Raw genomic sequence first — 17,401 nt, forward strand, 5'->3', positions numbered from 1 at the left:
GCTTATTTCTCTAGAAACATAAAAACGTAAACTATTGTGTATTTGCATCTTAGGCTATTTTACAAAGATAATAATGACAGATAAAACCAATGCAATAATGACGATGGACCGCACGATGGATGATGCGGGAAGCAGAGACCAGCAGCCAAGATCGTGCCAGTTGCGCGTGCACATCTGTAGCGTATCATACAACAGCAGTGTGGAGTAGCACTGTACACGCGCAAAGACAGGTTCGTTCACACGGACTGTTTACCAAGAAAGTATTGTATCGTATCGTTCCTCATCTCTGTTGACAGTTTGTAAGCAACAGTGCAAAGCTGGAGGAACCAACTCAACAACCGCAACAGCAGATGCCATGGACCGGGACAGAGAGACAGCCTCCCCCCTGGACCGACGAACTAGCCGAGATGTCCCGGCATATCTACACCCGTCACGGGGCTAGCGACGGACTCCAGAAGGTAAAGTACAGCGTTATAGGAGATACTATACACGCTGTTCTTGGTCCCTGACTCGATTCTCCCACTGTTGTCAACAACAAAAAAACACTGGAAAACATTTTTTTATAAAAATCCAACTGAGGTGATGTGTGTTACGTTTATGTATTTAGGATTATCCTAGGAGGTCAGTGTGGGACAACAAAGTGTTCTCCACTGCACCAAAATGGGGGAAACATTCTCTATGCGGGGGCTACCTTCAGAAAGTTGGTTACAGGAGAAGAAAAATGTCAGCCTCTATTCTTGATTAATGTTGTCTAAATATTTCCTTATTGATAGGCTACAGTAGTTTATTTATTTTCTCACATTTGTAAAACAACTCTCAATAACCATCAATCACGTCACCCCGCTCCTCCGCTCTCTCCACTGGCTTCCAGTTGAAGCTCGCATCCGCTACAAGACCATGGTGCTTGCCTACGGAGCTGTGAGGGGAACGGCACCTCCGTACCTTCAGGCTCTGATCAGGCCCTACACCCAAACAAGGGCACTGCGTTCATCCACCTCTGGCCTGCTCGCCTCCCTACCTCTGAGGAAGTACAGTTCCCGCTCAGCCCAGTCAAAACTGTTCGCTGCTCTGGCACCCCAATGGTGGAACAAACTCCCTCACGACGCCAGGTCAGCGGAGTCAATCACCACCTTCCGGAGACACCTGAAACCCCACCTCTTTAAGGAATACCTAGGATAGGATAAAGTAATCCTTCTAACCCCCCCCCCTTAAAAGAGTTAGATGCACTATTGTAAAGTGGTTGTTCCACTGGATATCATAAGGTGAATGCACCAATTTGTAAGTCGCTCTGGATAAGAGCGTCTGCTAAATGACTTAAATGTAAATGTAAATGTAATAATGCAAGGTACAGTCTAGCCCAGTGTTTCCTAAGTACCCCAGGGGTACTTGGCCTATCCACAGGGGGTACTTGACTCATGAGACCATAGGCTTACTTGTAAAATGCATGAAGGGGAATTCAAGAGTGTTCTGGGCAGAGTAAAATGTACTTGGTGGTACAGTAACCAAAAAAGGTTAGGAACCACTGGTCTAGCCGACTAAACTCAACTCCACGATTTACAATGGAGTTGAGCAGCGACTAGTGTGAGCGGACTTGAGCTCCGACGTCACATAAAATTAAGATTTTATTTAAAAAACTACTGATATCAGCACCTTTTCTTCATTTTATGTGACGTCGGAGCTCCAGTCCGCTCACACTAGTCGCCAGCAACTCCATCCTAAATTGTGGAGTTGAGTTTAATCGGCTAGGTACAGTCATAGCCTCCCTACTGTATGTGATGGTTATTGATGTTCGGTGTGAAGTTTTGCAGGTAGGGTGTGTGAATTTGATTTATGTGGTTTGAAATAGGGTATTTAATAATTCATCCATATAGCTGGAATCCAATTATGAAGGGCAGACTGACTGAACACATGACCTAGTTTCACAGCCTTATATCAATATGTTACATACAACAGCTTACATATTCAACATCTTACAGCATATAGTCAAGTCAACATGTGATAAACCGTAAATATTCTAACAACGACACAATTGTTTTTAAGTTAGGCAGAAATTAAATGTGATGCAGTTGTATTTTCCCTCTACAATTATGTGACATCCTTAGTTCTTATGAAAGGTCTCTAGCTGAGCTAAAGCCTAGAGGCATTAGTTTGGGGAGCCAGTGAAAGTCTTTAGGTCTCAGCCAGGAGTCTACACCGTCTCACCCAGAAGTCTACACCGTCTCAGCCAGGAGTCTACACTGTCACACCCAGAAGTCTACACCGTCTCACCCAGAAGTCTACACCGTCACACCCAGAAGTCTACTGGATGGAAATGCATACAGTATGTTTCGACTTTGCCCAGCCACCTGACGACAGTCACCTGATCACCTGAGCCCCCAGATGCTGGAGTCAGATAGGGAGATCCTGAAGGTGCCCTTGTTGTGGTGCTGCAAAGTGAGAGTGACAGAGTGACTTATGTGATTTGGCTGTGCCCACCAGGTGAACAGAGGGACTTACTCCAGACGCAGTCGGCTGAAGAGGAGTGACGGCAGCACCACCTCCACCAGCTTTATCCTCAGACAGGTGAGAGAAACTAGAAAAACAACATTACTACACAATTACAAAGCAATTACTATAGATAACTATGTAACATCGTGATATCACAATATTGTTACGAGAATAATTACAGAATTACTACACAGGAACAAAAATTGTATCAGGGGAAAAACTGTTCCCACTACACTCTACATGCTTGTCCAAAACTAGGCTATACACTGTACTATAGCACAACTATCATGCCTCTATAAACCAAGCTAGTTATATTTGCTGCTAGGTTTTCAGCAATGAATGCTCTTGTAACCAACAGCCAGTTCTGTTATCCAATTAACAGTTGTCAGTTGCTTACTGTCTGTACTAGACCCCTAACAAATGTGGGTCATCCTGTGCAAAATGTATTGTCTGAATGAAACATTCTGAATGGTTCAATTATTCTGGGAGAAGAGAACAGTGAACACACTTAACAAAACAGATGTTGCTTCAACATGGGGTTGTCACCTCTGTTGCCTGTTGAGCCAGTGGCTTTGATTTGAGTGTGATTGGGAATTCACTGTCTTCTCATTATCTCTGTATTCACTCTCTGTATTCACTACCATTCATGTATAATTTATTGTGAATGAGTGAGACATACTGTTCTGGACATAGTCATAGTTGTCGCAGCACCTGTGTTCAACTGTATAACAAATGCAAAAATAGTCCTAAAATGATTATTCAGTAATACAGAGAGGACCATTTGCTGCTGGACTGTGACATCCGAACTAATGGGTTGCCTAGGTAACTGCCCTCTGTCAAGGCTATTCAGCATTACAAGGACATCTTAATGTTATTGGCTTCTGCTTCTCTCTCTCTGTCAGGGGGCTTGCCTATCACATGCTAGCGTGCGTGTGTGTAGGTGTGTGCGTGTGTTTGCACGTGCATGTAAGCTGTGCACATATTAAAGCTTAACAAATCAGCTCCAAATCAGCATGTCAGATTTGCTTATGACACTTATGACTTATGTTGTGATGGCTGTTATGTCTTATGTAGCTGTTATAAATGCTTTATGAATGTGTACATGCATAAGGATGTGTTTAATGTACTTTATATGTATGTCACTGCAGTCATGAGGGAATTTATTGTTTGAATGGTAACTTTGCATACTGTGGTATTTCAGGTCGCAGCTGCGGTCTGGATATGCAGAGTCTCAGTCTGCCTCATTCTATGTTCACTATACCCTTCTTTTAAACGATACACTATTAATCATTTGTCTTTTAATTGGATGTAGGCACAGTTTGTTCAGTTTTCACAGTTTATTTCTCTCTCAAACGGTAAATGTTTATCCAATTAGGCCCTGAAGACATGCATCTCATGCTGTGTGACAATAATACATTTGTGCCTGATTGAAGCATATTGTTAGAGGGAAAATACAGTTTCTCACAAGTCATCTAGGTACACAAGGCGCACACACACACACACACACACACACACACACACACACACACACACACACACACACACACACACACACACACACACACACACACACACACACACACACACACACACAAACAAACAGCTCCTACGCTACCGCCTGGCTGACCTTCCTCAGTTTGTCCTCATAAGAGTATATCGATGGATGTAGAAACAACATCTGCCCTGAGTGTTAAGTGCATCTATCCAGTGCATCTATCCAATCTATTTAAAGGTACAATATGGGATCTGGGAATCTGTTTAATCGTCATTTCAATGCTGCCGTTTTGCTGGGAAAAACCCCCATATTGAAGTTTTAAGGTATTAAGGTTAGAGAAGGATGAGCATATGATCATGGGCATGGCATAGTGGCAAGAGATCCAGATGCGTATCTTGGGTGATCTTACAAATTTTCCCTATTCTTATTCTGTGCTTGTCCTTCGGCAGTCAGCCTGTTCAGACCAGGGGTTGTTCTGGGTCACTCCTGTCACTGTCAGTGAGCTATGTGTTTTGATTTAATCTCCTTACAGAAAAGAGTGGTGGCTGGAGAGTGTTAAAGGGATACTTCGGGATTTTGGCAAGGAGGCCCTTTATCTACTTCCCCAGAGTCAGATGAACTTGTGGATACCATTTTTATGTCTCTGTGTCCAGAACGAACAAAGTTAGAGGTAGTTTCACGAGCCAATGTTAACGAGTGTTAGCACAATGACTGGAAGTCTATGGGTATCTGCTAGCATGTACACTACCGGTCACTACCGGGTTTTTCTTTATTTTTACTATTTTCAGCGTGGTTAGCGTACATTTTCCTTTATTTAATAAAAATGACGCTGAACAAAACAATAAACACTACAAAAACAAACCGTGAAGCTAAAGGCTATGTGCCCTAAACAAAGTCAACTTCCCACAAAGACAGGTGGAAAAAAGGGATACCTAAGTATGGTTCTCAATCAGAGACAACGATAGACAGCTGCCTCTGATTGAGAACCACTCCCGGCCAAACACAAAGAAATAGAAAACATAGAAATAAAGAAACTAGAATGCCCACCCTAGTCACACACTGGCCTAACCAAAATAGAGAATAAAAGCCTCTCTATGGCCAGGGCGTGACAGTCCCCCCCCCCCCCCCCCCCCAAAGGTGCGGACTCTGGCCGCAAAATCTGAATCTATAGGGGAGGGTCCGGGTGGGCCTCCTTTACGGCGGCGGCTCTGGTGCGGGACGTAGACCCCCCCCTCCGCCTCTGGCTCCCCCCACTTTGGTGAAGCCTCTGGTGCGGGGACCCTCGCCTCCGACCCCGGACTGGGGACCCTCGTAGCGGGCCCTGCACTGGGCACCCTCATTGCGGGCCCCGGACTGGAGACCGTCGCTGCGGGCCCCGGACTGGGCACCCTCGCTAGAGGCTCCGGACTGGAGACTGTCGCTGGAGGCTCCGGACTGGAGGCCGTCGCTGGAGGCTCCGGACTGAAGGCCATCGCTGGAGACTCCGGACTGGAGAACGTCACTGGAGGCTCCGGACTGGAGGCCTTCGTTCCATGACTCCTCACTGGAGGCTCCGTGCCATGGATCATCACTGGCGGCTTCTTGCCATGGATCATCACTGGAGGCTTCTTGCCATGGATCATCACTGGAGGCTTCTTGCCATGGATCATCACTGGAGGCTTCTTGCCATGGATCATCACTGGAGGCTTCGTGCCAGGGATCATCACTGGAGGCTTCTTGCCATGGATCATCACTGGAGGCATCGTGCCAGGGATCATCACTGGAGGCTTCTTGCCATTGATCATCAATGGAGGCTTCGTGCCATGGATCATCACTGGAAGCTTCTTGCCATGGATCATCACTGGAGGCTTCGTGCCATGGATCATCAATGGAGGCTTATTGCCATGGATCATCACTGGAGGCTTTGTGCCATGGATCATCACTGGAGGCTTCTTGCCATGGATCATCACTGGAGGCTTCGTGCCATGGATCATCACTGGAGGCTTCGTGCCATGGATCATCACTGGAGGCTTCGTGCCATGGATCATCAATGGAGGCTTATTGCCATGGATCATCACTGGAGGCTTTGTGCCATGGATCATCACTGGAGGCTTCTTGCCATGGATCATCACTGGAGGCTTCGTGCCATGGATCATCACTGGAGGCTTCGTGCCATGGATCATCACTGGAGGCTTCGTGCCATGGATCATCACTGGATGATTCTTGCCATGGATCACCACTGGAGGCTTCTTGCCATGGATCATCACTGGAGGCTTCGTGCCATGGATCATCACTGGAGGGAGGAGACGTATGGGCAGTCTGGTACGTTGAGCTGCCACAGGGCTCACCAGGCTGGGGAGACATACAGGAGGATTAGTTCTAGGCGCAGGCACAGGACTCACCAGGCTGGAGAGACATACAGGAGGCCCTGTCCTAGGCAGAGGCACCCGATACACTGGGCCGTGGATGCGCACTGGGGGTCTTGAGCGTAGAGCCTGCACAACCCGTCCTGGCTGGATGGTTATTTTCGCCCTGGAAGGTAGCGCACCGGGCTGTGCACGCGCACTTTAGACACCGTGCGCTCCACCGCATAACACGGTGCCTGACCAGTACGACGCTCGCCATGGTAAGCACGGGGAGTTGGCTCAGATCTCCAACCTGACTCAGCCACACACAAAACAATAAACACTACAAAAACAAACCGTGAAGCTAAAGGCTATGTGCACTAAACAAAGTCAACTTCCCACAAAGACAGGTGGAAAAAAGGGCTACCTAAGTATCAAATCAAATCAAATCAAATTTTATTTGTCACATACACATGGTTAGCAGATGTTAATGCGAGTGTAGCGAAATGCTTGTGCTTCTAGTTCCGACAATGCAGTAATAACCAACAAGTAATCTAACCTAACAATTCCACAACTACTACCTTTTACACACAAGTGTAAAGGGATAAAGAATATGTACATAAAGATATATAAATGAGTGATGGTACAGAACGGCATAGGCAAGATGCAGTAGATGGTATAGAGTACAGTATATACATATGAGATGAGTAATGTAGGGTATATAAATATAAAGTGGCATAGTTTAAAGTGGCTAGTGATACATGTATTACATAAAGATGGCAAGATGCAGTAGATGATATAGAGTACAGTATATACATATACATATGAGATGAGTAATGTAGGGTATGTGATACATTTTTACATAAATTTCCATCAATTCCCATTATTAAAGTGGCTGGAGTTGAGTCAGTATGTTGGCAGCAGCCACTAAATGTTAGTGGTGGCTGTTTAACAGTCTGATGGCCTTGAGATAGAAGCTGTTTTTCAGTCTCTCGGTCCCTGCTTTGATGTACCTGTACTGACCTCGCCTTCTGGATGATAGCGGGGTGAACAGGCAGTGGCTCGGGTGGGTGTTGTCCTTGATGATATTTATGACCTTCCTGTGACATCGGGTGGTGTAGGTGTCCTGGAGGGCAGGTAGTTTGCCCCCGGTGAAGCGTTGTGCAGACCTCACTACCCTCTGGAGAGCCTTACGGTTGTGGGTGGAGCAGTTGCCGTACCAGGCGGTGATACAGCCCGACAGGATGCTCTCGATTGTGCATCTGTAGAAATTTGTGAGTGCTTTTGGTGACAAGCCGATTTTCTTCAGCCTCCTGAGGTTGAAGAGGCGCTACTGCGCCTTCTTCACAACGCTGTCTGTGTGGGTGGACCAATTCAGTTTGTCCGTGATGTGTACGTCGAGGAACTTAAAACGTACTACCCTCTCCACTACTGTCCCGTCGATGTGGATAGGCGGGTGCTCCCTCTGCTGTTTCCTGAAGTCCACAATCATCTCCTTTGTTTTGTTGACGTTGAGTGTGAGGTTATTTTCCTGACACCACACTCCGAGGGCCCTCACCTCCTCCCTGTAGGCCGTCTCGTCGTTGTTGGTAATCAAGCCTACCACTGTAGTGTCGTCCGCAAACTTGATGATTGAGTTGGAGGCGTGCATGGCCACGCAGTCGTGGGTGAACAGGGAGTACAGGAGAGGGCTCAGAACGCACCCTTGTGGGGCCCCAGTGTTGAGGATCAGCGGGGTGGAGATGTTGTTACCTACCCTCACCACCTGGTGGCGGCCCGTCAGGAAGTCCAGTACCCAGTTGCACAGGGCGGGGTCGAGACCCAGGGCTTGATGACGAGTTTGGATTTTACTATGGTGTTAAATGCTGAGCTGTAGTCGATGAACAGCATTCTCACATAGGTATTCCTCTTGTCCAGATGGGTTAGGGCAGTGTGCAGTGTGGTTGCGATTGCGTCGTCTGTGGACCTATTGGGTCGGTAAGGAAATTGGAGTGGGTCTAGGGTGTCAGGTAGGGTGGAGGTGATATGGTCCTTGACTAGTCTCTCAAAGCACTTCATGATGACGGAAGTGAGTGCTACGGGGCGGTAGTCGTTTAGCTCAGTTACCTTAGCTTTCTTGGGAACAGGAACAATGGTGGCCCTCTTGAAGCATGTGGGAACAGCAGACTGGGATAAGGATTGATTGAATATGTCCGTAAACACACCAGCCAGCTGGTCTGCGCATGCTCTGAGGACACGGCTGGGAATGCAGTCTGGGCCTGCAGCCTTGCAAGGGTTAACACGTTTAAATGTTTTACTCACCTCGGCTGCAGTGAAGGAGAGCCCGCAGGTTTTGGTAGCGGGCCGTGTCAGTGGCACTGTATTGTCCTCAAAGCGAGCAAAAAAGTTATTTAGTCTGTCTTGGAGCAAGACATCCTGGTCCGCGACGGGGCTGGTTTTCTTTTTGTAATCCGTGATTGACTGTAGACCCTGCCACATACCTCTTGTGTCTGAGCCGTTGAATTGCGACTCTACTTTGTCTCTACACTGGCACTTAGCTTGTTTGATTGCCTTGTGGAGGGAATAGCTACACTGTTTGTATTCAGTCATGTTTCCGGTCACCTTGCCCTGGTTAAAAGCAGTGGTTCGCGCTTTCAGTTTCGCGCGAATGCTGCCATCAATCCACGGTTTCTGGTTTGGGAATGTTTTAATCGTTGCTGTGGGTATAACGTCGCCGATGAACTTTCTAATGAACTCGCTCACCGAATCAGCGTATTCGTCAATGTTGTTGTTGGACGCAATGCGGAACATATCCCAATCCACGTGATCGAAGCAGTCTTGAAGCGTGGAATCAGATTGGTCGGACCAGCGTTGAACAGACCTGAGCTCGGGAGCTTCTTGTTTTAGTTTCTGTCTGTAGGCTGAAAGCAACAAAATGGAGTCGTGGTCAGCTTTTCCGAAAGGAGGGCGGGGGAGGGCCTTATATGCGTTGCGGAAGTTAGAATAACAAGTACGGTTCTCAATCAGAGACAACGATAGACAGCTGCCAAACACAAAGAAATAGAAAACATAGAAATAAAGAAACTAGAATGCCCACCCTAGTCACACCTGGCCTAACCAAAATAGAGAATAAAAGCCTCTCTATGGCCAGGGCGTGACAACAAGGTAGGGGGGGGTATACAGAAGATAGCCCTATTTGGTAAAAGACCAAGTGCATATTATGGAAAGAACAGCTCAAATAAGTAAAGAGAAACGACAGTCCATCAATCTTTTAAGACATGAAGGTCTGTCAATACGGAACATTTCAAAAACTTTGAAAGTTTCTTCAAGTGCAGTCGCAAAAACCATCAAGCGCTATGATGAAACTGGCTCTCATGAGTACCGCCACAGGAATGGAAGACCCAGAGTTACCTCTGCTGCAGAGGATAAGTTCATTAGAGTTCCCAGCCTCAGAAATTGCAGCCCAAATAAATGCTTCACAGAGTTCAAGTAACAGACACATCTCAACATCAATTGTTCAGAGGAGACTGTGTGAATCAGGCTTTCATGATTGAATTCCTGCGAAGAAACCACTACTAAAGGACACCAATAAGAAGAATAGACTTGCTTGGGCCAATAAACACGAGCAATGGACATTAGACAGGTGGAAATTTGACCTTTGGTCTGGAGTCCAAATTTGACTTTGTGAGACGCACAGTAGGTGAACAGATTATCTCTGCATGTGTGGTTCCCCTCGTGAAGCATGGGGGAGGAGGTGTGATGGTGTAGGGATGCTTTGCTGGTGACACTGATTTTGCTTCATTTAGAAATCATGGCACACTTAACCAGCATGGCTACCACAGCATTCTGCAGCGATACGCCATCCCATCTGGTTTGGGCTTAGTGGAACTATCATTTGTTTTTCAACAGGACAATGACCCAACACACCTCCAGGCTGTGTAAGGGCTATTTTACCAAGGAGGGTGATTGAGTGCTGCATCAGATGACCTGGCCTCCACAATCCCCCGGCCTCAACCAAATTGAGATGGTTTGGGATGAGTCGGACTGCAGAGTGAAGGAAAAGCAGCCCACAAGTGCTCAGCATATGTGAGAACTCCTTCAAGACTGTTGGAAAAGCATTCCAGGTGAAGCTGGTTGAGAAAATGCCAAGAGTGTGCAAAGCTGTCATCAAGGCAAAGGATGGCTATTGGAAGAATCTCAAATATAAAATATATTTTGATTTGTTTAACACTTTTTTGGTTACTACATGATTCCATATGTGTTAATTCATAGTTTTGATGTCTTCACAATTATTCTACAATGTAGAAAATAGTAAAAATAAAGAAAACCCTTGAATTAGTAGGTGTTCTAAAACGTTTGACCTGCAGTGAATCTGCTAGCGAACGAGAGAGGTTTGAGAGTAATAAGGGAAGGGTGGAGGTTTGTGTCTGAGGTTTAAGAGATGTTGAATGAGGAGAAAGACTCAAGGTAGATAAAACAGAGTCAAAAGAGAGAGGAAATGTTGGTGGAAAGATAGAAAAGGTGAAATGTTACATGGCAGCAGCGTTTATTGCGTTTTTCCCTCATCCCCAGATGGTATATTTAGCTTCCTGTAGACAGTTCAGTGTTGGGTTCATGATGGGTTAGTCATAGAATTAGAATAAGTAATTCCAATTCTATGGGAATAACGTGTTCCAATCTGACCTTTGACCCTGACTGTGTCTCTGGGTTCCATCCCCTCTTTACTGAAATACAGGAAAGGGGATGGACAGGCAGCTGTTTACAGACCAAAATAAACTGCAAAATAATCTTGCAACCTTCCAATATTTGATGAGATCCCCCCCATTCCATGTGGTTTTAGGGTAGTAGCCTGGCAGCACTCAGAGAGCAGCTTTAGTTGATCTGAGGTGGTATTATTGAGTCATAGACTCAATGAACAGTAAGTAGTTCCACCATCCACAGCACTGTCTGAGTCTGTCTGACAACCAACCAGTTCTATGACTGTACTATATAACTGTATTTAAAAAATGTATGTACAGTATCAGTTCTTCAGTTTCATTTAGTAATGACTCACAAGGTGCCCAAGCAGTGAGTCACTAAAAAAAACACCAAGTTGGGATCAATAAAGTACTACTCGACTCTTCTCTATTCTCTGCAGCTCCTTCGATTAATTCAGTAGTGACTCAACATAGACCCCCACCATCTCTGACTTCTGCACTAGGATGAGATAATTGATCTATATACACTGAACAAAAATATAAACACAACATGTAAAGTGTTGGTCCCATGTTTCATGAGCTGAAATAAAAAAGCCCAGAAATCTTCAATACGCACAAAAAACAAATCTCCCACAAATTTGTTTACATCCCTGTTAGTGAGCATTTATCATTTGCAAAGGTGCTAAGGAGTATTTTTGTCTGTCATAAAGCCCTTTTGTGGGAAAAACAAATTCTGATTGGCTGGGCCTGGCTCTCCAGTGGGTGGGCCTATGCCCTCCAAGGCCCACCCATGGCTGCACCCCTGCCCAATCATGTGAAATTCATAGATTAGGTCCTAATGAATTTATTTAAATGTACTTATTTCCTTATATGAACTGTAACTCAGTAAAATCTTTGAAATTGTTGCATGTATGTTTATATTTTTGTTCAGTATAGTTCTAGGAACTGGACAGAAACTTCCAGCCATGATTTATGCCCGGGGCTCCAAGGTTAAAGCCATGACTGAGTTGGGACGGGAGTCTTCATATTTAGACATTTTAATTGAATGGCTTTTACATTCATTCACCTCCGAAATAAATCTCATTTTGGGATGAAAGCTAAGCAGCGAAGCTTGTCTGAATCCACTAAATGCTGTCTGAGATTTAATTGCCTTTCTAAATCACAATGCTTGTATCCTAAATGGCACCCTTTTCTCTAAATAGTGCACTATATAGGAAATAGGGTACCATTTGGGATGTAGACAATGCCTTTAACAAAGCCATCTGGTTAGTCTATTTTTTCAGTTATAGTAGCAGCAGCAGCTATAGCAAACTGATTACAAGATGCTGATTTCTATGGTTAATCCCTTTTATGTAGGTCGCCTGGCTGAACTCTGGAGCAGTTCATTTATGAGTCACTTCTTCATGAGGCATTGGAAACAGCTCTTCCACTTCTCACCCCTCTCACACTACCAGTACCAGTCCTTCAACAGCAAATCCTAATGGTTCATGACCTCATTACTCAAGACCCTTTTATAAAGACATATCTCAAAGTCAGAGGAAGAGGGTCTTATACTGGCTGACACCAGACATCAGCCAGAGTCTGCTGCTTAAGCCAGGCAAAGAGGGTCTGCCAATGTCAGGCACAGGAGGTTGGTGGCACCTTAGTTGGGGAGAACAGGTTTGTGGTAATAACTGGAGCAGAATCAGTGGAATGGTATCAAACACATCAAACACATGGTTTTCAGGTGTTTGATGCCATTCCATTTGCCCCGTTCTGTAAAATTTTTTTTTTTTTAATTGAGCCTTTATTTAACTAGGCAAGTCAGTTAAGAACACATTCTTATTTACAATGACGGCCAAACCCGGACGACACTGGGCCAATTGTGCACCGCCCTTGGGCCAATTGTGCACCGCCCTATGGGACTCCCAATCACGGCCGGTTGTGATACAGCCTGGAATCGAACCAGGGTGTCTGTAGTGACACCTCTAGCACTGAGATGCAGTGCCTTAGACTGCTGCGCCACTCGGGAGCCCCAGCAGCCTCTACTGATGTCAGGGTGTGCTCTACGTGTCTAGGAGATGAGTTTGCTGTACTCTTAGAAAATGGTGCTATCTAGAACTTAAAAGGGTTCTTCAGCTTTCCCTATTGGAGAACCATGTTTGGTTCCAGTTAGAACCCTTTTTGTTTCTAGGTAGAACCCTTTTGGGTTCTATGTAGAACTCAAAAGTGTTCTACCTGGAACTCAAAAAGGTTCTACCTGGAACTAAAATTAGTTCTTTAAAGAGTTCTCCTATGGGGACAGCCGAAGAACCCTTTTAGGTTCTAGATAGCACAATATTTTCTAAAAGTGTAGCTAGGTCAATTACTGTTATACAGAACAGCGGTCTGTTTGGATCTGTGGGATGAGTCTATGGGATAAGCTTCAGTAACTAGGACAGTAACTGTTTACAGCACAGTGAGTCTGTCTCTTAAGATCTATGGCATGAGTCTTTTCTCTGCTAGCTAGGACAGTAACTGTTTACATCACAGTGAGTCTGTCTCTTAAGATCTATGGCATGAGTCTTTTCTCTGCTAGCTAGGACAGTAACTGTTTACAGCACAGTGGGTCTGTCTCTTAAGATCTATGGGATGAGTCTTTTCTCTGCTAGCTAGGACAGTAACTGTTTACAGCACAGTGGGTCTGTCTCTTAAGATCTATGGCATGAGTCTTTTCTCTGCTAACTAGGACAGTAACTGTTTACAGCACAGTGGGTCTGTCTCTTAAGATCTATGGGATGAGTCTTTTCTCTGCTAGCTAGGACAGTAACTGTTTACAGCACAGTGGGTCTGTCTCTTAAGATCTATGGGATGAGTCTTTTCTCTGCTAGCTAGGACAGTAACTGTTTACAGCACAGTGGGACTGTCTCTTAAGATCTATGGGATGAGTCTTTTCTCTGCTAGCTAGGACAGTAACTGTTTACAGCACAGTGGGTCTGTCTCTTAAGATCTATAGGATGAGTCTTTTCTCTGCTAGCTAGGACAGTAACTGTTTACAGCACAGTGGGTCTGTCTCTTAAGATCTATGGGATGAGTCTTTTCTCTGCTAGCTAGGACAGTAACTGTTTACAGCACAGTGGGTCTGTCTCTTAAGATCTATGGGATGAGTCTTTTCTCTGCTAGCTAGGACAGTAACTGTTTACAGCACAGTGGGACTGTCTCTTAAGATCTATGGGATGAGTCTTTTCTCTGCTAGCTAGGACAGTAACTGTTTACAGCACAGTGGGTCTCTGTCTCTTAAGATCTATGGGATGAGTCTTTTCTCTGCTAGCTAGGACAGTAACTGTTTACATCACAGTGGGTCTGTCTCTTAAGATCTATGGCATAATTCTTTTCTCTGCTAGCTAGGACAGTAACTGTTTACAGCACAGTGGGTCTGTCTCTTAAGATCTATGGGATGAGTCTTTTCTCTGCTAGCTAGGACAGTAACTGTTTACAGCACAGTGGGTCTGTCTCTTAAGATCTATGGGATGAGTCTTTTCTCTGCTAGCTAGGACAGTAACTGTTTACCGCACAGTGGGTCTGTCTCTTAAGATCTATGGGATGAGTCTTTTCTCTGCTAGCTAGGACAGTAACTGTTTACAGCACAGTGGGTCTGTCTCTTAAGATCTATGGGATGAGTCTTTTCTCTGCTAGCTAGGACAGTAACTGTTTACAGCACAGTGGGTCTGTCTCTTAAGATCTATGGGATGAGTCTTTTCTCTGCTAGCTAGGACAGTAACTGTTTACAGCACAGTGGGTCTGTCTCTTAAGATCTATGGCATGAGTCTTTTCTCTGCTAACTAGGACAGTAACTGTTTACAGCACAGTGGGTCTGTCTCTTAAGATCTATGGGATGAGTCTTTTCTCTGCTAGCTAGGACAGTAACTGTTTACAGCACAGTGGGTCTGTCTCTTAAGATCTATGGGATGAGTCTTTTCTCTGCTAGCTAGGACAGTAACTGTTTACAGCACAGTGGGTCTGTCTCTTAAGATCTATGGGATGAGTCTTTTCTCTGCTAGCTAGGACAGTAACTGTTTACAGCACAGTGGGTCTGTCTCTTAAGATCTATGGGATGAGTCTTTTCTCTGCTAGCTAGGACAGTAACTGTTTACAGCACAGTGGGTCTCTGTCTGTCTCTTAGGATCTGCAGTGATGCAGTTGCCAGCCGGGCTACACAGCTGTACTGTACATAAACATCTCATTGAGTACAATGACGTCAAAAATGTTTTCTGGTGGAAAACTTCCATATCTAATTTTGTACCCTAATTTTGTACCCTAATTCAGATGAGAAGTAGATCAATTATAGTGCAGTCAGCTATTCAGGCAGAGTGTCAGCTCTTGGTGCAGCTGGGTCTCTCTCTCTCCCTGGAGACCTGTAGTGCACTAGTGCTCTCTGCTGCCTGATTCTAGATACTACTGAACATAGGCCATATAATTTCTCATGCCTTAAAATACTGTACCTTGACTCTCATTCTAAGTTATAGGTGTTTTTAGCGATTCTTTATATTCTATCTATTCTTTTTTGTATAAATACACACATTACATGAAGCTTCCCATACTGATGGGATTAGATGAGGCCAGTCCAGTGAAGAAGATGGGCTACCACTAGGTGAGAAAGCACATAGAAGGGATGGCCACCCTTCCCCCTTCCCATTACTGAAGCCTCAGGGGTTTACTGTAGAGGTCAGGGGATGTGGAAAGGATGAACCCTCTTCCTCTCCATTATCATAAAACAGGGTTGGTTAGGAGAGAGTCAAACCTGTCCTAAAAGGGGGTTAGGTATTCTATTTATTGTACCTTTATTTTAGCAGGGAGTCACCATTGAGACCAGTGTCTCTTTTTCAAGGGAGCCCTGCATATACAATTTCATAGAACAAAACCTAATACAACATAAAACAAGTCAAATACAGCATGACACACATTTCACAGATAAACATAAATATACAGTGCATTCGGAAAGTATTCAGACTCCTTGACTTTTTCCACATTTTGTTACGTTACAGCTTTATTCTAAAATGGATCAAATAAAACATTTTCCTCATCAATCTACACACAATATCCCATAATGACAGAGCAAAAACAGTTTTTTTTGTGCAAATCTATTAAAAAGAAAAAACAGAAATAGCTTATTTACATAAGTATTCAGACTCTTTGTTATGAGACTGGAAATAGAGCTCAGGTGCATCCTGTTTCCATTGTCATCCTTTATTACTATCATTTATTTTTTCTCCCCAATTGGTAGTTACAGTCTTGTCCCATCGCTGCAACTCCCATACTGACTCGGGAGAGGCGAAGGTCGAGAGCCATGCGTCCTCCGAAACACGACCCTGCCAAGCCTCACTGCTCGCTTAACCCGGAAGCTAACCACACCAATGTGTTGGAGGAAACACCGTCCAACTGGCGACCATGTCAGCATGCATGCGCCCGGTCCGCCAGAGGAGTCGCTACAGCCCGATGGGACAAGGACATCCCGGCCGGCTAAACTCTCCCTAACCCGGACTACACTGGGCCAATTGTGCGCCGCCTCAATTGTGTGACACAGCCCGGGATCTGTAGTGACACCTCTAGCACTGCGATGCAGTGCCTGAGACAGCTACGCCACTCGGGAGGCCCCCTTAAGATGTATCTACAACTAGGTTGGAGTCCACCTGTGGTAAATTCAATTGATTGGACATGATTTGGAAAGGCACACACCTGTCTATATAAGGTCCCACAGTTGACAGTGCATGTCAGAGCAAAAACCAAGCCATGAATTGTTCGTAGAGCTCCGAGACAGGATTGTGTCGAGGCACAGATCTGGGGAATAGTACCAAAAAATGTCTGCAGCATTGAAGGTCCCCAAGAACACAGTGGCCTCCCTCATTCTTAAATGGAAGAAGTTTGGAACCTCCAAGACTCTTCCTAGAACTGGCCGCCCAGCCAAACTGAGCAATCGGGGGAGAAGGGCCTTGGTCAGGGAGGTGATCAAAAACCTGATGGTCACTCTGACAGAGCTCCAGAGTTTCTCTGTGGAGATGGGAGAACCTTCCAGAAGGACAACCATCTCTGCAGCACTCCACCAATCAGGCCTTTATGGTAGAGTGGCCAGACAGACGCCACTCTTCAGTAAAAGGCACATGACAGCCCTCTTGGAGTTTGCCAAAAGGCACCTAAAGGACTCTCAGACCATGAGAAACAAGATTCTCTGATCTGAGGAAACCAAGATTGAACTCTTTGCCTGAATGCTAAGCATCACGTCTGAAGGAAACCTGCCACCATCCCTGGTGGTGGCAGCATTATGTTGTGGGGGGTTTATGTTTTTCAGCGGCAGGGATTGGGAAACTAGTCAGGATCGAGGTAAAGATGAACGGAGCAAAGTACAGGGAGATCCTTGATGAAAACCTGCTCCAGAGTGCTCAAGACCTCAGACTGGGGCGAAG

General features: G+C 45.3%; 1 protein-coding gene across 1 annotated transcript in view; it reads left to right on the top strand.

Annotated features, from left to right (window-relative positions):
• The first annotated feature begins 191 nt into the window (after positions 1-191).
• Positions 192-17,401, top strand: part of LOC139546683 (voltage-dependent L-type calcium channel subunit beta-4-like) — a 50,136-nt gene continuing 32,926 nt past the window's right edge. The window contains 2 exon segments of the mRNA XM_071355339.1: positions 192-458; positions 2,479-2,562. Of these exon segments, the coding sequence (XP_071211440.1) occupies positions 351-458; positions 2,479-2,562 (192 nt within the window). The 5' untranslated portion in view covers positions 192-350.

Source organism: Salvelinus alpinus, chromosome 20 (assembly GCF_045679555.1).
Source record: "Salvelinus alpinus chromosome 20, SLU_Salpinus.1, whole genome shotgun sequence".
Taxonomy (NCBI): Eukaryota; Metazoa; Chordata; class Actinopteri; order Salmoniformes; family Salmonidae; genus Salvelinus; species Salvelinus alpinus.